The sequence below is a fragment of the Cynocephalus volans genome, chromosome 15 (genome assembly GCF_027409185.1).
Source record: "Cynocephalus volans isolate mCynVol1 chromosome 15, mCynVol1.pri, whole genome shotgun sequence".
Classification (NCBI taxonomy): domain Eukaryota; kingdom Metazoa; phylum Chordata; class Mammalia; order Dermoptera; family Cynocephalidae; genus Cynocephalus; species Cynocephalus volans.
Window position 1 is genome coordinate 57324678 of NC_084474.1, and position 27219 is coordinate 57351896.

The window sequence follows — 27219 nt, forward strand, 5'->3', positions numbered from 1 at the left end:
ATATATATATCCATATAAAGAAATATATTTATATATATATATCCATATAAAGAAATATTAATCAGCTGTAAGTAAAGATGAAATACTGACACACACTACAACGTGGATGAACTTTGAAAACATTATGCTAACTGAAAGAAGCCACAAAGAAAATATCATAGTATATGATTCTGTTTATATGAAATATCCAGAATCAGAGAGAAAGGATTTCCTTTTTGAAGTTTTGAAAATGTTCTGGAATTAAGATAGTGGTGATGACTGCACAACACTGTGAATATACTAAAAACCACTGAATTGTACACTTTCAAATGGTTAAGATGGTGAATTTTATGTTATGTGAATTTTAGCTCAATTAAAACAAAAAAGCTCCCTGAAGTGTTCAGAACTCTGTTCCTAGAAACACTGGTGCAAGTACCTTCTCTCACTCAAAATAATCAGAAGAGCAACAAGAACAAAACCTAAGAAACAACTCTCTCTTAATTAGCATGTCAGATAATTCAAATATATAGCTGCATATTAAGACAGCCACCACCTTGTCCATATAATTTTCAAATATTTAATAGCAACATATGACTCTACCTAAATTTACCCTTCAATCCACAATCCTGATCAGATTTTGCCATAAAAGTCAAAGAATTGTAATGAGTAGACTGGAAAATAAATATGCACTGAATAAAAGATTCTTTACACTAAACAGGTAAAATAGTAGAGATCAAAAAAGATGGGAGGATAAAAAAATATGACCCAATTCACAAATCTGTAGGTATCATTGTTTCCTTTTGCTTTTCCAATATTTGGGCCATTTTAAAAATCATTTTCTTTTCTTTCTCATTTTCCTTCAAAAGAACTTTTTTTTTTTTTTAATGGACATTTCGTTCTCCCTACTATGTTCTCAAATTTCTGTTCAAATTCCTGGCCCCCCCCCAAAAAAAATCCAATTAGTAGTGATACTAAGTAAAGAAACATTTGGTATACCTCCTACAATATGAAAATGTACAATTAATCTTAGAACTCTATCTTTAGCCAGATACACTATGGCATTTAGAAGGTCCTATGGTGTAGCAAGATCTATGTTTTTATAACTATAGCAGTAATTATTTATAAGGCAAAATTATAGATAGGATTCTTTTTTACAAGTGGGTCATTACTATTTCGTAATAAATTCTGCTACTGTATAAAGTACTTTAACTTTCAAGCCATCGTATGTCATATAAATTAGTCCCTCCATGGGTTATATAGACTTGAATAAAAACTTAAACACATGCAAATTCAAAAAGATTAATTTATTCTACATTTTAATAATGTCCAAGGGGAGAGAGCAAGTCTCTCCTTCAGATTTATTTTAAATTTAATAACAAAGGAAATAGCTCACTTTGTACAAAAGTCAGAATTCAATAATAAATAAGCTAATTATATCATACACGCACAACATGTTTTTGTCATTTGTTTTATTTTTCAGCTGTAACAGACCACAAATAAAAGTACATTTTATTATACTTCTGTTAAATACTATGGTAGCATTTAAACTAAAATAAATAAATTTTAAATGATTTGGCAATAGATGGTAGCTTACACTATGTACCTGTTAGTGTAATGCTATCAATGATGAGGGTTTTTTTCTCTTTTGACAACTTTAAATATTTCTAACAGGTTAACAAATACAAAAAATAAAAAATGTCCATATATCTATTATCCAGTTCATCAAAACATAACATAATGTCATATTTGCTTCAAAATTTTTTTAAAAAGATCAATAGCTTTTATAACTTTATTTGAGCTATTTGGGGGACTCATTAAAATGTCAATGAAAATGCACAATAAAAGTATAGTTTTCCTTGTGATTTATACAACTACACATTTATTAAACTTTATTTAAAATAAAATAGCTCAATATAAATTCATACTAAAATTATCTAACAATGTCTGGACATACCTAATTTTTTTTGAAATATCACTAAACTCCCATTTTAATAATTAAGTTGGTGAATATAAAGTAATTTATTTAACAAATGCCTAATTCTCATGTCCAGAAGTCTTAGTCTGAACATATGTTCATTTTACAGAATAGGTTTTAAAAACTATCAATTCAAACATTACTCTCTAGGGAAAAATAAATCCTTGTGCAACTAGTGGGATAAACAACTCATTAAAACTCAAGTTGGACAAACTCCAGGATAAACTAAAGGAAACAGAAACAAGTAGGTCTTGATTGTATAGTAGCAAAGACTGAAAATGAATATTCCCTAATTACAAATACTTTAAAAGACTCCCCTTGTACCATTTGCTGACAAATGATAATTTTTCTGCACCAACGTGGCATCTGTATAAAGAAAATTCTTTCTTCAAAATTTAAATAAAAAACACAGAACTGTGGTTCTAACTAGTCAATGCAAAGAAATTAACTTGAGCAATCCATTCAATTTCATAGGAATACCATAAAATTTTTGCCATATGTACACTTGAGGAACAGCCATCCATTCTATTAAATCAACACACCTCATAGCAATTGAAAGAATATTCTCAGCAACAGCTGGATCTAAAGATTTATATAGAGTCCCCAAATGCAAAGTTGAACCTGCAAATTGGTTCCAAAAATGTATTTTTGTTATTACTCATATCCTGTATAGTAAAATAAGATTAGTTCACTTTTTCCAAAATAAAATGACTACAAAACTTCAATGACTTAGGAATGAAAGCACTTTAAAAATTGAAGAAATCTATATTTCTTTATACAATGACTACTTAACTTACACATCAATACACCATGAAAAGAAAAAAAGTTTTAAAAGCTTTTTAAAATTAAATGGTAGGTAAAATAAAAAGTTAAAGCTACTCTTTACTCCCCCTCTACTTCCTGTAGATAACCACTTATTATGAGTTTAGCTCACACCCCTAAAAACCTCTCTACATTGATTTTATACATTCAAATACGCATTTATAATTTTAATGGGAATACATATGTCTACAGCCTGCTTTTTATGACTAAACAACATATCTTAGAGATCGAGATCTTTCTACATCATATAAATGCTTCTACAGTTTTCCTTTCAATGCATTCATCTTACACTGTATTTTCACATTCATCAGCAGTGTCAAAGTATCCCTTTTCCACATCCTCACCAGTATTAGCTATTAACACATATTTTAAATTACAATGATTTTAACATTTGCAAATTACTGTGAAATACAAATTACATCCTGTTATGATGGGATATGAAAATATTTTACCATTTTTAAATTTCTGAAATAAATAGTACTATTTGAATGTAAACGTTAGAGAACAGATAGAGAAATTGGGAAGGAAAAATTATCTATCACTAAAATAAAAGTGTAATGAATATCTTGTTTATTGTGATAACCAAAATCCAAAGTCTTACAATGAACTAAACACACTAAGCATTAGTGATTGTTGGCAAGGCTGTGTTAAAACAGGAATGTTCACACATTGTTGGAAAAAATGCAAAATGGTGCCACTTTGTAAAACAGGTGGCAGTTTCTTAAAACGTTAAACATAAATTTACCATATAACTCAAGAATTACACTCTAGATATCTACCTAAGAGAAATGAAAACATAATACCACACAAACACTACCATAATAATATTCACAGCAATATTAACCAAACCAGCCATAAAAGTGTAAAAAAAACAAAGGTCCATCAACTGGAGAATGGATAAATAAAACGTGGTCTATCCATACAATAGAATACTATTTAGCAATAAAAGGAAATGAAGTATTGATACAAGTTACATTGATCAACCATGAAACAAAAAACAATGTACTGTAGATTCCAGAGTTAGAAAATATCTAGAAAACAAACATCTGTAGATATAGACAGTCTGCAGCCAGCGTGAGAAATAGGTTGACTGTATCAAAAAAAATCTAATTAGGGTGATAGGATTATGGCGACGAATGCCCAATTTGGTAAATTAACTAAAAATCATTGAATTGTAGGCTTAAAAGAAGTAAATTTTATAATATGTAAATTACACCTCAATAAAGTTGTTTTTAAAAATGAATACTTAATTTACTTGAGGATTTGTTACTATAATGGATTGAATTATGTCCCCCCAAAACTCCCTGAAGCTTGAATGTGTTCCCCAAGTTTTATGAATTAGAAACTTAGCCCCCACTGTGCCTTTTAAGAGGGTGGGAAATCCTATTATGGTAAATGAAAGGTGGAGCCTTGAAGAAGTGATTGGATTGTAGGACCGTGCAATAGTGAAGGTATTAAAAATGGTGGGCAGGGGCGTGGTTCTGAGGGCTTTAAAAGAAGAGTCTTCCTTTCTCTCTCTCTGCTTCCACCATCTTGCAATGTGAGACCACCACCAGATGGACTACAGACTTCCCAGCCTCAGAAACTGTAAGCAATAAATTTCATTTTCTTTATAAATTATTCAGTTCCACGTTATTTTGTTAAAAGCAGCAAAAACAGACTAATACAAATAACAAGGTACATTATAGTCTCCCTCTTTAATATATTTGTAACTCCTTCTCCACAGGTGAAAACCCTGGGTACCATTATCCTAAATAAATCTACTTATTATTTAGTCAAACCTAAAATACACAGAAAGTGCTTTAAAAATTGCTAACTCATATCACTAAGAGCTAACTGATGCCATTGCAAAAAGCAAGCTAGATTTCAATTTTGTTTGAAGTCATTTTCTCTTTAGGTAAAATTTACAATCTTAACTATATAATTTGATAATTTTAACAAATATTCATACCTGTCATATAACCCACATCCCATCAAGATAGAGAAATTGCCATCTCCCCAGAAAGCACCCTTGTGTCCTTTCCCCAGTTAATCCTTCTTCCTCCTCCATTCTCCCAGAAGCAAACACGTTAGATTTTTCTCACCACGGATTAGTTTTGCCTATTCTAAAAATTCATATAAATGGCATCATACAGCATGTTTCTTTTGTGTCCGGCTTCTTCCACTCATTATACGCAATTATGTGTATCAACATTTTTTTTCTTTTTCTTTTTTTTTTTTTTTTGGTGTGGGGGAGTTGTATTTTGTATTTTTTTTATTGGTGAGTTGTATTTTGTATTTTGTAATTGTGGTATAAAAATACCACAATTTGATTATCTAATCTCTGGGGTTATTTTCAGTTTTGGATTATTTGAAATAAAGTTGTTATGACCATTCTCAATGTGGTTTTAATTTGCATTTCCCTTATGACTAGATGTTGAGTACTTTTTCATGTGTTTAGTGTATCTTCCTTTGTAAGGTGTCTATTCAAGTCTTTTGCCATTTTTTGTTTGTTTGTTTGTTTTGTTTTGTTTTAAAGATGACCGGTAAGGAGATCTTAACCCTTGACTTGGTGTTGTCAGCACCACGCTCTCCCAAGTGAGCTAACCGGCCATCCTTACATAGGGATCTGAACCCTTGGCCTTGGTGTTATCAGCACCACACCCTCTCAAGTGAGCCATGGGCTGGCCCCCTTTTGCCCATTTTTTCATGGGTTGTCTTTTCCTTACTAAGCTTTAGGAGTTTCCTACATATTCTGAATACAAGAATTTTGTCAGGTATGTTTTGTGAATATTTTCATCCAGTCTGTTGTTTGCTTATTTATTTCCTTAATATTGTCTTCCAGAAGTTTGTATATTTATTAATTGATTATATCTACTACATTAATACATGTAACTGAAACACATTTTTCCTTCATTGGCCTGAAAATAAAATTTTATACAACCTTTGAGAAAAAAGGTGACCTATTAATTTTATAAATAATGTATGTTCACTAAAAAAAAAATCAGAAAAACAAATATGCAATAATATCAGCCAACATGTATAAAGAGCTTAATATGTGCAAGACACTTTTCAAAGCAGCTTATATTTCTTAACTTATTTAATCCTCAAAATAATACTAAGGTCAGAATTATGAATCATCCCCTTTCTCAAATGAGGAAACTAACACACAGAGATTCCCAAGTCACAAGGGAGTAAGTGAAGGAGACTAGATTTGAACACAAACAATCTAGTTCTGAGGTCCACACTTTTAACCACAAAGTCATCATAAACAATTTAGCAATAGTGCTGGCGTTTTTATATATGCATTTTTTTTATTAACATTAATGGAATAATTTTGTAGACTCTGTTCTGTAACCTTTTTTTCCACTCTATATAATGAAAATCTTTTTAAACCAATAAATATGTTCCTATGACAATTTTTACTGATGATTCTACATATTACCAACTGGTATGAATGTGATATAATTTATTCAACTTTTTCTTCATTGTTGAATATTTATATTTTTCCATTTTTCAATGTAAATTATAAAACGTGACAAATATAATAACTAAGTTACTGTTCGTGCCCTTGGTTATGATTAAGGACATATTTCTAGGACAAACTCCTAGAATTCAATGTGCTAAGTAAAACACATTCACTTTTAAAGATTTTGATAGGTACAGTCAAATTGCCCTGCATAATGGCTGTATCATATTAAACTTCCACCGTTGGTTTCATAATCCTTACCATTCTGAATGTTATGTTGTTTTAATTCTACAATATTATATACAAAAGATGATAACTATATTGTTTAAATTTTTATTTCCCTAAGTACTAACAACACTGGTTTTGGTTTTTTTTTTTCAGGTTATAACCACTTATATTTATTTGTAAATAGACCACCTCTCCCATTTAATCTCATATATGTCTCCTTCACTATGCTGCTGCCACACTTGACTTTTATCTGTTCTTCAAACACACCATATCCATCTCCACTTCAAGACACCGCACCTGATATTCCCAATGTCTACAACACAATTTCCCCATCTTTGCATCACTGCCATAGTCTGGCCATTCAAGTCCCAGCCAAAAGTCATATGCAATTGAGAGGCTTTCCCTGACCACATTAGGTAAAGAAATCCTCCACATCTACTCACTTTCTATCTCATTCATTGTCCATAATTTTTCCTTCTAACCCCTCACCATTATCTGAAATTCTTATATTCTTCTTCATGAAGTTTTGTCTCTACCTCTTCTCCAGAACATCAGTTCCATGAGTATACAGAATGGGTCTATTTTGTTCACAACTGTCTTCCCAGCATCTAGAACAAGGATTGAAAATATAGTAGAAACCCAACTGATGTTTCATTAAGTGAGCTGTAAGAGTCCTTAGAAAGAAAAGCCTACAAACTATACTTGTTCTATATGAGCCAAAAAAAGTGATGATAGTATTTGGGGACGCACAATAGCTTAGTAAATAAAAAATGTTTAACTAATGGGTGGTAGTAAACAAACAAAATACAAAAAGAGCAAAATGTTGTCTCTACATTAATCTCATCATCTTCTCTACTAGTTACTTAAAATAGATAATTCATCTATTTAAGTAAGAACGTTTAGCTGCTCAGGAAAAACAAGAGAATGAAATGTGTTTATGCAACATACATATGTAATTAATAACTTTCAAATATTACCTTAAGAATTCTGATTAAGAAAAGTTACTAAAATTTGAGTTTAATTTCAGTAATTAAAGCCAATGAATTTTGCTTTGGCCAAGAGCACACTTTGCATGTATAATGTAATCTAATAGAGATAGAACTTGATTGTCAAAAAAGTATACAATCTAAAACTTCATAAATCCGACAACAAGAAAGCACTGAAATTACTGACGAAATAGCCAGCTGCATGTCAATACAAATTTATGTCTACCAAAAATGCAAGGTTTTGAAGGTAAATGTGCTCCACAGAAAAGGTGGTCCTTATGGAGTTTAAAATAAAATGAATGGGAAAGGCTATTAACAAATTACATGAACCAATAAATCACTTCTGTGAAAAGTACAGTGAAAAACAAGAACATTATCCCATGAAGGTATATATTAGGATGGTGTAACCTAGTCAGAAAACATATCAGTTGGGCCAACACCTGAGGAATGAGTAACATTTATTAAGTCTATAAACTATTGAAACGATCTGGTGAAAGACTGGCTTAAAAGGAGAGAAATTGAAAAAAGGCAAGAAGGTGGGATGGGACAGGGAGAAGGGTGTCTCAGATGGGTCTCGACAGCAAAGCAGGGGCCAGACCATGCAAGGTATCACAGAATATTTTAAAGATTTTAATCTTTACCACAAAAGCTGTGAGAAGCAAAGTTTTTTAGTAATGGGAAGAATATAATTAGAACTATGTCCCCAAAACAAGCCAAACAAACAAACCTGATTATAGATGTATGAACACCTTACAGGGTCAGGGCTAGCCAGTTAGCTCAGTTGGTTAGAGTGTGGTGTTGGTAACACCAAGGTCCAGGGTTTGATTCCTATTACCAGACAGCCACCATAACAATAATAACAAATAAATAAATAATTAGAGGATCAAGAAAGAAAAAGCAAAGGTTACTTCTTCATCATATTGACACTACAAAGGCCTACAACAAAAGTTTCCAGAACATGATAGCCACTAAAAAATTATTTTTAGAACAAATACATGACTCAGTTGAAACTTGAAAAACGCTAAGCATTAACAGATTCTTCTAGGAAACTGGCAATTTTTTAAAGTAATAAATCATAATGAAGAATACTGTCAAAGTTATTATCAAGAACCTGCTAATAATTAACAACATGCAGTTAATGGCTCTGTCACCATTAACTAAAAGATGTCTAGAACAAGGGACTTTATCTCTCTATGTCTACCATACCACCTTCCCTAATTCCCCAATTCCACTTCTATAAAATACAGATAATAATCTCTGACCTGTTCATTCCAAACATTGGTTGTGCAGTTCAAAAAAATCCCTATATACAGTGAAGTACAAAATGCTATACAAGGGTATTATGATGCTATTCTTAGAGATCTTGTTCTGCTACTAACTATGCACCATCTGATCGTTTGAATAGGAGAATCTCCAACGATTATCCTAAATTTAGAGTTAATCTATTAAAAAGAGATTAAATCATCAAAACACAGCTAAGGAAGAAATTTAAAGGCAGTGATAAAAGAAAAACTTAGGTTAAACTTAGTGATTACTAACCATGACAGTTCCCTTTTAGTAAAATACTAACAACTTAGAATTCTATTTATTTGTACTATTAACTTTCAGTCCCTCTCCCCTCAAAAATAATGAAACACGACGTATTTAAAAGATACTGTCACTAGAATAGAATGTTGTCACAGGATAATATTTTCCCACTGGTGTGTACAGACAAAACCAAATACTGAGAAAAACTCAATATAATTCTTCTTATAAAAAGAAATATAGGTCACGTAATAACATTCTCCAATATCCTTAAGTAAAATTTAAAGGCAATCATCTAAGAATGAATTGTAAAATGCTCATTTGAGCACCACTAAACAAACTATTTTACTAAGTTTAAAACTTTAAACAAGGGAATTAGAAATGGATACTTGTCTATACAACTTCACACCCAACTGATCATAAAATTGCATGTGGAAAATATCAAATTTTCCAAAAACAAAATCAGAGGAAACTTTCTGTTCTCATTGGACCAACACCATCTTGCTTGCTAAGATATTAACATCCCTTTGCTTGTTAAATGTTCTTTGTACCCTTACTAAAATATTAAAGGGAAAAATCTAACTGATATATAAAGATAGATGTTATTTACCTATATCTATGCTTTTCATATTCTTTTAATTCTATACACATAAACACTCTTTAAAAAACTATAAAAGTATGATTTTCAATTAATGATTTATTGAAACACATTATCAAATCAGAACCAAAACATGATGAGAAACAAAAATTGGTATGACCATTAACATATATAAAGATTGGTCACTCTTCCCAGAAATTTTTTTCCAAACAATAATGCATTAATATTCTAAATAATCACTATTCTTTATTAGTCAAATATAAAAACATTAGTGATACAAATGACTACAAATATTTATAATTTCATAATTGAGTATTTTTATCTACGATCTGGCAAAATGTTGAAAGTAGCCAATCTAAGTCTCAAACAGCATAAACTGTCACTTTAAAGGTTAGTTTTAAGAAAGACAAAACGTCCAACAAAAACATGTTCAGAACCCATTATGTTAACTGTCAAATTTAAGATCCTGTACTATTATTCACATAAAGATTACTTACAAGGCACTATTTCTAAAAATTTGAAAACATAAGGGTTAAATAAAAATCAATCAAGACAAATTCACAGGGCCGAGCCCGTGGCGCACTCGGGAGAGTGCACCGCTGGGAGCACGGCGACGCTCCGGCCGCGGGTTCGGATCCTATATAGGGATGGCCGGTCCGCTCACTGGCTAAGTACCGGTCACGAAAAAAAAAAAAAAAAAAAAGGACAAATTCACAGAAAAATCAACAGCATATTTTGGGGAAGAACATCCTAAACCAAAATAAAGCTTAAGTTCATTTCTATTCCCATCGCTCCAAAGAAATGTAAACGTACATATGTATTTACATAATAAAACTATTGTTTCTGGTATGAACAACAAACAGTATTTCAAACCTCAACTGTAATTTAGGTAAAATTTTCACCTTTATAAAATCCAAAGTTATGAACAAATTCATCAAATTAAATGTTGTAGAATAAGTTTTAAAAAAATTTAAGTTAGGGCCGAGCCCGTGGCGCACTCAGGAGAGTGCAGCGCTGGGAGCACAGCGACGTTCCCGCCGCGGGTTCGGATCCTATATAGGAATGGCCGGTGCACTCACTGGCTGAGTACCAGTCACGAAGAAGACAAAAAATTTAAGTTAATGTTGTTTAAGAATTAGACAAATATGTTTGTGTCACAAAATACATTAAAATCCTGACCTTTTTTTTAAAAAAGTAACCTAAGCAAAAGATGCTCAATGAAATGAAAGTAAATGAATACATGTAAAATCTCATTAGAAAAACGTTCATTATGCAACTGAAAATGCTATGTGCCTTAGTCCCTAGCAGGTCTATGGGCTAGGGAAATCCCAGAAGTCCCAGTGAAGAGAATCAGTCTCCTGCTGGATTTGGGTAAAGGACGGAGAACAAAACAAGGGACAGTGGACTGCAGGATAACCAGCAACTAGCCAGTCATCCACTGAAATCTCTAGTCATACCCCACAACGTGGGGAATCAAGACAAGTATTATCCTTTGCCATGGGAACTGCCCTCAGGAGAAGATGAGACACTCCAGAAGGAAAGGGAAGGACTGCCTGCAATTGGACAGTAGACAACTTCTGGTAGTAACAGAAATGTTCTATATCTTGATTTTGGTAGTAGTTACATGACTGTGTATTTGTCAAAATCACTGATATGTACACTTACAATGGTTGAACTTTACTGTATTTAAATTATCTAATTTTAAAATGAAAACAATGTTACTGAAAACCCTGGAAAATTCATATAATAAACCACTACAGAGAACTTTACAAACCACATTCTACACAACTCTAGAGTATTGTGAAATCTTGCTAAAGTTATACATATTTTCAGGTGTGGTCAGGCCTCTATTATTTTTGCAGTTTTTAAATTACTCCAGGAACTTTATGAGAATAAAATAAGAATACTTCAAGAAACAAATCAAGTGTGAAAAATTAAGTATTCCCTTTAAAATATTATTCCTCCTCAAAAAACAATTAAAAGAGACTATCATGAGACTAAAAAACCAAAACAGATTAGACATAGAAATTCCAATATCACTCAAGTATCTGAATATTTACATTTATTGGGGTGAATAAAAATGGAAGATATGCAGATGCTAAAATCTGAAAGAATATTTCTCTCCAAATACTAAGATCTAAAAGAATATTTGCTTTAGAATATTAAGGCTTTATTTAAAAAGTTAAAGATGAACAAAAAAAAGAAACGGAGCTTCAGTAGTTCAGCTAGCTTTTCTTCCTTGAACAGTAATTTGATCAAATACATCTGCTTTTTTCTTAACATCCTCAAAATTTAAGTTAGCTGATCTAAAAATATATATTTTAATTGATCAAATTCTAGTTCAATTCATTTTACTTAACATTTATTGAAAATCAACTAGGGCCGAGCCCGTGGTGCACCTGGTAGAGTGCTGCGCTGGCAGCGCGGCGACGCTCCTGCCGCGGGTTCGGATCCTATATAGGACTGACCGGTGCACTCGCTGGCTGAGTGCCGGTCACGAAAAAACGACAAAAAAAAAAAAAAAAAAAAGAAAAAAGAAAAAAGAAAATCAACTATATGCTAGGTACTAGAACATAAATGCAAAATGGAAAATAAAACTATTCAAGATGCAAAAATGATAAAGTCCTATAATGACAAGACTAGGCATTTTCAAAGTTAATTAATTTACCAAAGATTTAAATTTAAAAACAAAAAACAAAAAACTGCCACACCAAATATTCATCTTCCTGAGAAAAGCAGTCAAGTCTCTGAAACAGAGTTTAATTCTATATTTAAATGAGTTTTAAATGCCAATAATTACAGGGCAACGAACACAAACACCATTCCCATCTCGATAATTTCTCAAAAATTATGACAAAAGCCTATGTCTATTTGAAAATGAAGAAGGGGTAATGACACAAAAGGACATTCTTAGAACTTTCTAAGTCACAGTTAAGTCAGCAACTGTAACAATGTTTGGAAACACTTCATTTAACTCTGGAATTAAAACTTCTCTGGAAAAGTGTAAGGATAGTTATTTGTAAGCTGAAAACGTTTTACTTGGAAAAGGAAAGCCACAGAGATTTAGATTAAAAAAACAGTAACTGACATATGCTATGTCAAGGATGAACCTCAAACAACATTATGCTTCCATTTATAGTCCAGAAAAGGCAAATTTATGGAGACAGAAATCAGATTACTGGTTACCTGGGTCTGGGGATTAATTGTAAATGGGCATGGCGGATCTTATTGAGGGGATAAAAACACCTAAAACTAATTTCATTATTCAGTAAAGTTATAAACTATTGTATCACTCAGTAAATTTATTAGAAATCATTGTATTGTACACTTTAAATGGGTGAATTTTATGTTACATAAAAATATACCACAATAAAGTTGTTTACTTTTTAAAAAGTACAAGTTAGCAAAGCTACTGCTATGCATTCAAACTTATCACCTATTTGCAGTGGAAGAAGGACCGCCAATCCTATGTCATTATTCAGATCTAAAACTGAATTCTAACTTCGGTATTTACTACATATATAATCACTAATACGTTCAGACAAAATTATATATAAAATGGATAACAGTATCTCTCTGATAAGGCTACTAGGAAGATTAAATAAGATTCTGTTCATGAGCTTTTGAAATATAAATTATATGGAAATTAGAAATTTAAGTACTACTCAGTGAATATAAAAAGCAACACTCAGCATAACTTGTAATTACAAAGTAATGATACATTCTGAAAGCTCTGCCAAAAAATGTAATCTCAGTAATTTATAACCAAAGAGTATATCTTCACGTTAATGTATATATTTAAAATTTTTATAATATAAAAATCTTTTAATTAAGACTACAGACTTCTGAAGCTTATTTATAGTAAAGATTATAATAATGTAAAAAGTGGAAATTAGGAGTATATAGCAAGGATGCAAATTTAAAATATATATATTTGTAAATATTTTTTAAAGGCTATATGTTAACTTCTATAAATTCTGGAGATTATATATATATGTTAAAATAACTGCTGAGAAATCAGATTTTTAGAAAAGCTTATATTTTGTCCAAAATTATCACTGGCACACTAAAAAATCATTCAACTGGAGAAAAAGCTGGAAAGTAATATTTTATTTATCTGCAGGAACCTATATTTCAGTTCCTAACACTGTTTGCTCCACTCCTAATTAGATGGTTTTCAGTTCAAACAGGAATCATTAAGAAACAGTAAACAGAAAAACAATGAGTAATTCAAAAATATTATGCAATCTAACACCTCCTTCCAAGGCCAAGTATAGCAAAAAGAACAATTTTATGGTTAGATTGAAAAAGTCAATCTGAAATGAGCAATTTTTCTCTCCTTAAACTGCCCTTAATTAAGAGAATGTATATTCTCTATTGCCATGAGGACAGTTAACTTCCCTATTTGTTTACAGATGCATCTCCAGCCAGGGCCCTCAGAGTGTTTGGCACACAATGGACATTCACCACATATCTGTGGAACAGATCTGAATGAATAAACAAAGAACTATCTCAAGTATGTGAAAAAGCATAAAATCATAGTGGTAAACTCATTCGAGTTTAAGAAATAATTGAAATTGATTCAGTACCACTGTTCAAAAAAATCCAAAAAAATCTCTACTTATTCTACCCTGGTTATCTTTCCCTGCTTTAATAATCCTGATAAAGAAACGAAAGATGAATTGAGCATTAAAAAGTTAGTAGAAGGCCAAAACAGACAGTATAAGCAAAACAAAGAAAGGTTCTAAAAAATATGCAAAGAAATGCCTGGTTAATAATGGACAGATAGTTTCATTAACAAGACAGGGCAAGTGTGCCCCAAGTCACAAACACAGAATCCCATATGATTCTCAACTATTAGGGCTCTAGCACAGAGTCATTTGGCATGTAGTCCACTGTTGTATTCCTAATCTGAAATTACAGTTTAAATAAAAATATGACACCTTAGTAGATAATGGTGTTAAGACCTAATCATCTGCTATAGGAAGTTTGGTTTAAACTGAGCTGATTTGCAACTAAGGGAGCTATTATAATATAATGAAAGGAAAAAAATACTTCAACAAGTTATCCAAATCAAAAAAGGTGGTATGAGAAGAGTTTGCACAATGAACTTTCCAAATTAAGTTTACTATACGACATGACAGAGAAATTAATCAAGATGGGATATTCTCACTGTGATCATACTTAACCATCTGCAATGTGTAGGCTAATGAGATAAAGTAAAGCATGCATATTTTGTTTCTTTTAAGACTGCAAAATTCAGACCTAACACCCCACCCTTAGGGTCTCACAAAATAGCACATTCTCTTGTGTCTAATCCAAAACTAAAGGTGGGCAAAAAAGAGTATTTTTTTAAGGAAATTAAGCTCAGATGCAAAACAGATGCATGAATTAGGCCAATGACATGAAGACCGCTATATTTTCTCACTATCTATTGCCTAAGCTTTTTAAAAAGATCTACAGATTTTTAAGAACTGCAGCACCATTTGTTTGAAATAGATAACAGTTTCAGAAGTCATTCACAGATTTTGATGACTTTGAATCTTTGATGAATATGATTCATACATTGATTCACCTACCTCTTAAGCAGAAATCTGTGCCAGAAACGTGTGTTAGTTTCAAGACAATCTGAAGCTAAAAAGCAAACAATGTTGGATTTTCAGAGACTAGCATATGAATTCCAGACTATCTTGAAATGTCTAGCATGTAACTATACACAGGACAGTGTTCATATCGTCTTGGAAGTGTTAAAGTATATTTCTCTTTCAAAAGATTGTTAAAAATCAATGTTAACATCCACCATCAGAGAAATAAACTTATAACCAGAATGATAAGTGCCTTATATTTCTGTATTCTCTCAGATTTCAAAATTGAATAGCAATGAGCCCTAGGCCTATGATAGTATTTTTTTTTAATGGATAATGCTCACAAAAGTAATTTTGGATTCTTTCGTATTACTGCTCATTACAAAAACTATTTTCCAATAACTAAGAAGCACTGTTGCTAATAACAAAAAGTTCAGGAAGCCAACAGGTACATGGATTTCAAAACATGATATACATATATATGTCAACCCAGATATATGGGAATGATAAAGGGTTCACAAACTCATCTTAAAAATAGGTACTAAGATTTCAATCTTCCTATTGTATCTACAACCCTATACATGCTCTTGAAGCCTATCCTAAGTAACCTGCTGCTATGGCCTCAATGTATGTGTAACCCCAAAATTCGTATGTTGAAACCAATGTGGTAGTATTAGGAGGTGAGGCCTTTGAGAAGCTGATCATGTCATAAGGGCACAACCTCCATTAATGGGATTAGTGCCCTTACAAAATAGGCCCAAGGGAGCTCAATCTCCCTTCCACCATTTGATGACACAGTGAGAAGCTGCCATCTATGAGCCGGAAAGTAGGCCCTCACCAGACACCACATCAGCCTGTGCCTTGATATTTAACTTGCCAGACTCCAGAACTGCAAAAAATAAATTTCTGTTTTTTATAAGCTACCAAGCTTATGGTACTTTGTTATAGCAACCTTAACATACTTAAGACATGAGCTGAACAGTCAGTTGATCTACTTGGTTGTTTTTTTGCTTTAATTTTTATTCTCTTTGGTAGTACTCATATTGAACTTGTCTATACTCTAAGATTAACCCATAGGTCAAGTACTTAACTATGAAGAGTTTAACAGGCATATAGTTTTAAAACATGTTTAAAAAGAGAAAAAAAGTAGGAAAAGATCTCCCTATATTGCAGAAAATTATAAAATATTTCTGCAAAAAAGAAATGTTATATGTCAGCTATCACTATAAATGGTAAGAGAAAAGACTACTATGAAGATAAACTTGTAAACTACCCAAAGAATTCTAACAAAGTCATTTCTTTCTCCTCCTCCCTAAACAAAATAGAACTGTCCCAAATATGCACTTGATGACTTTTTACTTGGTCAAGCTATACCAATTTCTAACAAACCTACGTTAAGGATAACTATTTGAAACAAAAAGCAAAAGACATAAATGACATAAAATCACCTTCTGGCCTTGAAGTTAGATTAAGGTAGAGACTAAACATTGAAACAATGTGGTCCCACAGAATGGGAGAAAATACTTGCAAATCACATATCTGATAAGGAATTAATTTATAGAACATATAAAGAACTTCTAGAACACGAGAACAAAAAAACAAACAGTCTAATTTAAAAAGACTTGAATAAACATTTCTCCAAATATGTACAAATGGCCACTAAGCACATGAAAAGATGTTCGACATCACTAACTATTAGAGAAATACAAATTAAAACCACAATGAAATACCACTTCATATTCATTAGGATGGCTACTATCAAAAAATAGAAAAAAATAAGTGTTGATAAGGATGTGGAGAAACTTGAACCCGTGTATAATGCTAGTGGGAATGTAACATGGTGAAGCCAACTGTGTAAATCAGTTTGGCAATCCTCAAAAAGTTAAACGTGGAATGACCCCATGATCCAGCAACTCCACTTCTAGGTACATACTCATAAGAATTGAAAGCAGAGACTTGAACAAATATCTGAATACACATGTTCAAAATAGCATTATTCACAATAGCTAAAAGGTGGGAGGAACCCAAGTGGTTATCGATGGATAAATGGATAAACAAAATGTGGTATATACGTAAAATTCAGCCTTACAAAGGAAGGAATGAATGAATAAATAAGGAATGAAATTCTGATACATGCTATAACATAGATGAATCTTGAAAACATTATGTTAAGTGAAATAAGCCAGACACGAAGGACAAACACTGAATGATTCTATTAGCATATTGATCATACACTGATATACCTAGAATACTCAAATTCATACAGACAGAAAGTAGAATAGTGGTTACCAGGGGCTGGGAGGAGGAAGTAATAGGAGTTATTGTTTTAATGGATACAGAATATGAAAGTTCTGGAGATGAATGGTGGCACTAATTGTACAACAATGTGAATGTACTTAATGCCACTGAATTTTACTCTTCAAAATGGTTAAAATAGAAAATTTTATGTTATGTAAATTTTTCCACAATAGAATTAACAGTAATAATTTTTCAAAGCAAAGTAGTACTGTTGAAAAAGCCTTAAGTCAAGAAACAGAGGATCAAATTGAGGCACCGATATTATTTGCTCTAATTTAAACTTTCTGGAATCAGTTTTCTCACCTTTGACATGAGAAGAATGTAACAGATGATGTCAATGTTTTTTTTCTGTTCAAAACAACCATAAAAAAGTACATCTTAGATGCCAGAAGAACCAAAGCTGAAAATCAGGCTGCTGGCACTCAGGTTGCCGCCACTCAGGTATAGATAAGAGAATTAACTTCCTAGTTAAGTCTTAGTAGTTTTAAGACACTCGGGTGAAGAGAATGTTAATCACAAAACCAGACAGATAAAAATTAACACAGCTTTGGAAATAAAGGAATAAGAAGATCTATCTCCGGCAGCATTAAAAACATTAAAGCATTAGGTTCTTGAGGTCTCAAATTGTGGTATTATTTAAGGATGGGGGAATTGAGCAAACAACATTTTTTAAGCCTTGTGGGATTACTTATTCTCTGTGTTTGCTAATAAGTATTACTGGAATTTTTCCAGACTTGAAGGGCCCAGCTTCCACTAAAGCTGAAAGGATTTACCCCAGTGTCATTCTAAGCTGGGGCAGAAAAAGATTGCTTCAGTTTCAGTTCCAGTTCCAGGGAATCAAAAGAACTAGTATGTGCCTAACCTATCCTTCAGATACCCATCAAGCCTACTAGCACCAAGTCTATATCTTCTAACTAACACTGAACTCAAAAATAGATCCCACAGAAGCATCTTCCTCCTACAAATGAACTAACTGTTCAATAACTTCGCTAGTTAAAACCATCCTATTTGGCACTGTGCTAAGTAAGGAATGAGTACTCAGAAGGATCCCTCAATCCTGAAAAGAAATATGTGTTTTCACACATTCCTGTAACAGTGAAAATAGCCCATGACATATACAAGCAATAATTATGGAAGAGAAAAAACATTATTCTTCGGCAGAAATCCAAGCACGAACTTCACATGAAAGCAGATTTTGATTCAATAAAAGAAAGAAATTTAGAACTGCTGAACAATAAATCTGGCTGCTTCACAAAGCAGCTAATGTCCTTTAAATAAAAATGCTCAATCTGTGGATAAATGACTATAAATCAAAGGTGTGTCATAAAGACTCAGGAATTGAGATAATACCTAAGATTCCACCCAAAGCTAATATCCACAATTCTATGAGATTAGCATTACAATAATATCTATATACTATTAACAGATATTAGCAGAGTTCAGATTTATTAGCTATACTAGCATAATTAGCTTCTCAATCCATGCAAATCCATTTTCGCTATAAGGCAGAAAGCACAGTGGGCCTTCAAAACTAATTAACAAAATGTATGTCTTACTCCTTCAAGTAAAAAAAAGATTAAAGCATTTTTTAAAAAATTTTGTTATACATACATGTTGTGTACAATGTTCATTTTCAACAACTGTATACAATGTGTGGTGGTTAGATCAGTATAGTTAGCTTATTCATCATTACAATATGCCATCATTCTTTGCGTCTGTTGACCAATTCCTCATTACCTCCCTCCCACTCCCCGCAAAGACTTTGGAATTAGAAAATCTTCTATGAAAATCCTTGCCCAGACATTGGGTGACTTTAGACAACTTATTTAACCTTTCTGAGCTCTAGTTTTATAAGAAGAAATATCGTCTTGCCTCACAGAGTTGTTATGAAAACTTTGTTAAATTAGGTACCCAGCAATACATTAAAAAGTACAGTATTCTCTTTCATATCCTACCCAGCCTTTAATAACCTGTTTAAAAGTTACCTCTCCATGTTCTCCATGACATTCATTTCCATATTCTGAACTTCCAAAATATGTTGCATATATCTCTCTACAAATAAAATCACATTTTTGAACCCTCAATTATAGAAAAAAGTGAATTTGTGATTGTATTATGGTTAGAGTTTAACGTCCTGATGAGGAAGAAATGGGGCTAATATTTGATTAACTGGCTTAACTATTTTTAAGTGTTCACATTAAAAAGCTTAGACATCTTTATTCATATACAATTCTAGGCTCAAAGTAACTGTCCAAATTTCTTTGTCACTGTATCTAGTGCTATATGAACAGCTGATTCAGCTATTAAAGCCCAGTGCTAACAGGACCTCTTCTCCTAAGCTATCCTGATATCTCAGAGAAATGTTCTGCTTTCTTTAAACTTACAGAACATACTTTTCTAATTTAAGCCTCACTTTTGTAATTTAAAGACAACTGTTTTCACATGTATGTTCCCCACTTAGACTAAGTTTTCATGATCAGGGGATATCTCATACCCTCTTTGCATTCTACTGTATTCTTTCCCCAACCCCAACACATAGCACAATGTTTATGTAATGGAACAGGCACTGTATAGCAGCAAGAGTAAACCATCAAAAGTACATTCCACACTTTGGATGAATGTCACAAAAATTATTTTGAGAGAGAGAAATGAGTCAAAAATTATGATTCCATTTATATTAAGTCCAAGAACAGACAAAACTAATCAATGTTATTAGAAATCAGGACAGTGATTAACCTTGGAGGAAGGAGAATTAAACAGGCTTTTGAGATACTGATAATGTTCTGTTTCTTGATTTTTGAGCTGGCTACCAAAGGTTCAGCTCAGTTATGAAATATCTCGAGATGTACAGCCATAATATATGTACTTTTCTGTAGATATTAATATTTAATTAAAATTTTAAAAACAGAGCTAAAATGTATTATCGTTGCTATGCTTGGGGGGAGGGGGGGAGTTAAGTCCAGTAAAGTATTTAGAAACTCAAAAGCATTACTACAGTAGAACTGTTTAAAATAACTATCTAAAGGAGGCTAAGGCTTAATTCTGCTAGTGTCAACAAGGTTATGATACTCTGCTAATGCTAACCAATTCTTTATTCACCTTTAAAACATCCTCATTTTTAAAAAAGATAAATTTGGGCCGTCCCTGTGGCTCACTCGGGAGAGTGCGGCGCTGGGAGCACAGTGGCACTCCTGCCGCGGGTTTGGATCCTATATAGGGATGGCCGGTGCGCTCACTGGCTGAGCACAGTGCAGGCGACACCAAGCCAAGGGTTGCGATCCCCTTACCAGTCACAAAAAGGAAAAAAATTAAAATTAAAATTAAAAAGATAAATAAAAAAGAGATAAATTTGAATTTAAAGTTACTGCTCAAGATTTCTGTCATTAGCCAGCCCTGCCCCCCCACCTCCACCTCCATTTCCCTACCCCCCTTCCACTTGCCCCTCCCTCCCACTACTCCGTAACAATATTTTTAAATATTAAAAAATAGTAATAATAATAAATAAATTTTAAAAAAGAAAAATATTTCTGTCATTAAATATTACTGGTCATTCACTGTGTCTTTTCCCTCAAATCCTGCACATTTCTGTTCTAAGGGAATTATAGAACTAAATGTTAAACTGATGTAAAACAGTGAGCAAAACAAAACGTTTTTGAAAAGTTTATTTTTATGTTTGGAAACTATGAAAGATAAGATGTAACCAAAATTTTGAAAAAAATAAATTCTATGAGACTTCAGTAATAATTGAAGCTAAAATGTTTTGGTCATTGAAGCTAAAATGTTTTAATAATAGTAATAGTTAACTGGGAGAAAAATAAGTTATTTTCAATAATGCCTAAGCCACATATTTTTTAAAAAATTAATTAGCAAACCTGATTAAAGTAAACTTTACTAGTTTGAAGCTTCATACATAATTAACAGTTCAATTTAGAAATAATTTTAAATTAAAAGTATAAACTATTTTACTGATTTACATAAAGTCTACATTTTCATTGCTAACTCGAAACATACTAAAAATTTTTACAGAGGGCTATAAAGTGTCTTTGCTTTGAAAGCTGTGGCCTGTAGTAAAAATGTTCTTATCATTGAATAAAATAGGTAGATAGATAGACAAGACAGACAGACAGACAGACAGACAGACAGACAGACAGATAGATAGATAGATAGACAGACAGATATAGCACCATATATGCACTTTAAGAACGTCTGGAATGTGAAATTTTAAAATCCAAATGAAACAGCTTGAATAATTTGAGGAAGGGGGAAACCATAAGGTGGAATACAGCTGACATTTAATGACATAATCAGGAAGTTAAAATAATCACCACTCACTCCATGAGTTAATATAACTCAGTCTTCATGATGATTTTGATTTAATTCAAGCACTATTTTATCTGGTATTTTATTGACTTCCAACTGCGCTTAACTAAAGCATCTCAATTTGTTGAGTTTTATATTTAGATTTTCAAATTAGAGTTGCTAAGAATAGAGTAATTATATTAAAGATAATTTGCTTTCTATTTATTAAGAAAAACAATTTAAATAAATTATTGTAAAGCAATATACTTCTGTAAAGCATAGCAAAAATATCACTGGAATTATTTAGAAGTGGCCTTATCTACAAAAAAACAAAACTCATCCAAATAAATATTAGCATTCTGTGATCTCATGTTTTTTGTATTTAATTGGCATATTTACTTTTAGATGTCTACAGAGATATTTTAAAACATATTTGACAATATTTATAGTAAGGCCTACATATCCTTAAAATAAGCCTTACGTATTTAATTATTCAAGTATTATCATATAAAGGCTATAACTCATTTTGGACCTTTGGCTGTTTTTTTAAGAAACTGTTAAGAATTTTCCATAGTAAATTGCACTGTTTATAATAAAATTATTTTAGTCTGATAAATTATGAATGAATCAGCACATAACTGAGATCATAGTTTTCACAAATACCTATTAAACTGACATCAACATATCAACTGTGACATACCCGAAGGTATTTCTTAATAGATCCGAATATAAAATCTTGACTCAAATGCAACATGCTATGCATATGCAAATAAAAAGTTAAATCCCTCTCTATATAACATAATAAATGACATATAAGTATATGAATAAAAACAAAATGAAATTTATCAATAGAAATTAAGATTAATCAGTTAATAATGGCTTCAATTTATAGAGGAATTGGTTCCTCTAGACTTAACCACAATTTTTTTAAATTTTCCAGATCAATAGGCAAATTTCCTTGAAAATGTATTTACTTTTGCAATTACATTTTAAAAGTCATACATTATTAAAGAAACAAATTTTTAGCAACTGCATTATTTTAAATAAAGATATTATTATGTATCCTTCTGAAAGATATGTCAGTTTTAATAAAAAACTAATGGAAAACACATCCTCCAAAAATAAGCTCACTAAATAATTAGGATAAGAAAGTAAAAATATATTCCAAATAATTGAAATAATTCAAATTTTAAAATATAGAAATAAGTTACTATAAAATTATTTTATATATTTAAACCTTATTTTATATATTTAAACCATATTTTATATATTTAAATAATTTTCTATATTAAAAGCACTCCTTTCAACTAAAAATATAAAATAACTATTGGCTTTTTCTCTATAAATGTCTTTGAATTTAAGGACATGTGACCTCCAAATAAAGCAATCCAATCGTGAATGAAAATGATAAGGGCTAGAATCAATCTCTTCCAAAATGCAGCTACTAGACACATCACATATATTCTAATTCTATGTAATGGGTATACTTTTCTCAGTGGCTATGAATGCATATGAAATTTTTATTTAATAGATAAATATTTTGGCCTTGATATTAATTGCAATTCTTTTTTTAATCTTTATATCCTTTCATAACAAAAAAAAAAAAGGGGGCACTTGCTCTTTTAGTTCCTATTATAATGTGCAGCAGCAACACTTTATTGTACCTCCAAAAGTGATTACAATCATTATCCAACAACAGTTATTACTAACACAAAAAATACTAAGGACTAACACATTACAGACACTAAAAAGAGATTATTAGTCTCTCAGTAAAAGACAGTACAACTTCAGATATTTTCTAAGGTTTTGTACAAAACTAACATATGTGCATAAGGTAGATACATTTCTTTTTTCTCTTTCCTAAGATAATAAACAAAAATGAACATAGATCATATTTTAAGAGAGAATACTTACCAGCATGTGGGGAGTTTCAGAAGTTTACCATAAAGAGCAGTGCTGAAAGAGGGAATAATCGGTACAGGTAAGCAGTAAGATCCACTACAATCCAATGACGTCAGTCCTGCCTGGAAACCAAATATCTGAAACAAGAAAAGATTCAAATGTTCACAGAGACAAAGTTTTAATAAGCACAGAATGAAATACGTCAGTCTCATTTTACTGTACAACAGCTGCACACTAAATACGTTCCAATGTCTTTTTCCATTTCCCAAATGATCAACATTTTCTTTTACTCAATTTGACTTAAGTCAAAATTAAGAGATTTAAATATACAGTATTTCTTTCAAATCCCTAAAAGATCACTGCTCATTTTGGGCTAATTTTTTAAAGTTTTACATTTTATTTCTACACATAACCCTCATGTAGTATTTCATTGACTGCTAAAATGTACATATTTTCCATAAATATAAACAGGTGACTACATTTTCCACATTGTAAATTAGAAATTTAATAAATTAGTGTTAATATTTTATGATTAAAAGATCATCAACTACAAGAACAATATTAAAATGTATTTTGAATTACATGCCAATTAAAAAATTTTTTTCAATATATACTGCGTTAAAGTTGCATTATGCACGCACAAAAAGTATATCCAAAAATACCCTAAAATGTTATCTTTTCCCCCTTTCTTTTGTGAAAATGATTGTAGAGTTATGTTTTAACCCCAGGAAATATGATAAATGGCATAAATTACTCTTCATATGTTTACTCTTAAAATGAGCACATTACACTAAAAAAATTTTGTAAGTAACCTCTGAAATTCCTAGATACTATATTTATCTTAATAAAAGAAACAATATAACATCATATTTTACATGAATCACCAAAGAGAACTGATAATATTTCTGCTGCAATTATTTCCGGTACCATAAAAAATAAGTATTTCCCATTGGAAATGCTGACACACAGAGATACAAAACAAAAAGTTATTGTTTTCCAATAACATGCAAAAGTAGCTTACCATTAACATTTACCTTTAGTTATTATTTTTTGAATCTCTGGGTGTATGAAGCATTGATTTCCATATCTCTAAGATTAATTAATATTAACTGCTAAGTTCTACACTGAAATATGTTTTAAATTTCTTCATAACAAACTTTCAAACCAAAATATTTTATTTTATTGGCTTTCATATCTCTAGGATTAATTAATATTAACTGTTAAATTCTACACCGAAATATGTTTAAAATTTCTTCAAAACAAACTTTCAAACCAAAACATTTTATTTAATTAGCATAAAGTAATGATTAATTTCTTGAAAAGTATTTCTTAAAAGTATGAAGTATTTCTTGGGCCAAGCCCGTGGCGCACTCGGGAGAGTGCCACGCTGGGAGCGCGGCGACGCTCCCGCCGCGGGTTCGGATCCTATATAGGTCGTGCACTCTACTGGCTGAGTGCCCGTCACGAAAAAGACAAAAAAAAAAAAAGTATGAAGTATTTCTTGAAAAGTATTTCTTAAAAGTATTAAATTTCCAAATGGTTTCAAAAAGCTATTACGCCCCTAACATTCATCAAACTGGCAATGTTAAATTCTTTTTCGTAAATTCAATTTTCATGAACAAAATAACGTTTTGGAAATAAGACATTATTAAGGACTACATTTTCAGAGGAATACTCCATTTCAAAAGATGTATCTATCTAATTACTATCAAGGAAAATGAAAGTGATGTACCTATTAATTCCTCTAGGTCCTGCTATAAACCATTTGGCAAGAAATACAGAATTGTGAAGAAAAAGAAAAAGCCATGGTTTTAATACTTAAGTGATTACTTTAAATCATAACATAAAAATTAAGTATTTCATATTCATTGCTTTGGAAGACCTGATATGAGCAACATTGTATGCAAGGAACTGTGCTGGGCACTGTACAATTACAGCATTTCATATTTCCTCTTAAAGACCCAGTATTTAAAGGATTCTGAAATTTACAACTATTAATATTACAATGCAAAACGTAATTATTAAAACAATGCCCAACCTTCAAATATTTCTGGAATTATGCAAAGGGTGATACTTTTATCACATCACATTATCTATATTCAAATAAGAACTCTCTCAAAATCACTTTCTAATTTTCTATTAAATGCTCCAACAGTATAATCACAGACATTATCATTAACTATACTCAGATGAAAATTGGGTGTGGAGGAGATTCCCCTGCTGGCTGTCTGCAGAATTGCAAAGTGCTTTGGAGAAACTGCGAATTATTCTGCAATTTTTAAAGCTTTTATTATATTTACATGTTGTCCACAGATGCTCGTAAGAAAACATTCAAGCAGGTTAAAATTGTAATGAAAGCAAGACTATTAAACAAGGAAATGATCTCCTATATATAGTCACATTACTATTATATTTAAAGTGTCACATAATGCTTCCTATTATCTACCACATCAAAAAGAACTGTTTCAAAGTAACAAATTTTTAACTCTCTCTTCTAGATTATATCAATTAGATACATAGATTTACAATACCTATACAACCTAGTAATTTGTCAACACCCCTTGAACAAAATTATAAATACTTAAACTGGAAAAAGGAGGAACAGCACAATGTGAACTGAAGTTGCTTTCACAAAGTATTGTCTGCATATTCAGAAATGGAATAAAAGTGCTGAATATCGCAAACTAATAGTCTGAAACAATAAAAATGTATGAAGCAGTAAGTGTAATCCCAAACAGAAGTTTTAGGTGAAGAAATTGTAAACTTGAATAAGAGTACTTACATATCACATTAAAAGTAAACACGTAGTACCATCTTTAAAAAAATTAGCAAATGATAAAAATAAATACATTATCAATATTTTAAAATTTTGCAACAAATGTTCTTTAATTAACATGTCAAATAGAAGAAATTGTAATAGATTTAGAAACATCATTTAAAAAACTTACTTCAATAAGTTTTTAACAAAAATTAATATGATAAATTAGGGTTTGCAGTCTTTAAAAAGACAAAAATAGAAAAAGCACACACTAACTGTAAATAACAATAAAAACACCTGTGATATAAAACAAATACTTTTTATGCTGTTGCCCTTCTATGACACATCGTATAATAGTACAACAAGCATTCTAAAGATTTATCCCTTCATTAAAAGCACAATCAAGCATTTACCTTCATGTCAAATGTTCATCTGTACACAATAATAAATTTAAACACATGAAAACAGAAGAAAGAATGATTATAACTAGAATTGCACAGCATAATAATGAACACATTATAAAGAAAAACTTTCAGGGGAAAAGGAAGGAACCAGAACTAACCACAGAATTTTAGAGCTAAAAATGCTTAGAGATTATTTAACTCAATCATCTCATTTTACACATGGAAAAAATAAAGCCCAAAAAGGATTAGGGACATCTTCAAAATTACATATTGCTGGAACCGCAATATGATGCTTCATTTAATTTAGCTCATCTATTAGCTCACAATTTCATCCAGTCTTCCTCCCTCCCTCCATTTCCTCCTTCCTCTCTCCTAAAAAGAAATGGTTGATTTTCCACTTATTCTTAAAGAAA

The 27219-nt window shown here is 31.5% G+C and overlaps 1 protein-coding gene across 2 annotated transcripts in view; it reads right to left on the reverse strand.

Annotated features, from left to right (window-relative positions):
- VPS13B (vacuolar protein sorting 13 homolog B) overlaps positions 1-27219 on the reverse strand; it is a 794525-nt gene that overhangs the window by 657665 nt on the left and 109641 nt on the right. For both annotated transcript variants that reach the window (XM_063079322.1, XM_063079323.1), the window contains exon 16: positions 23657-23781. In XM_063079322.1, coding sequence (XP_062935392.1) covers positions 23657-23781 — 125 coding nt within the window. The remainder of the gene's footprint in view (positions 1-23656; positions 23782-27219) is intronic.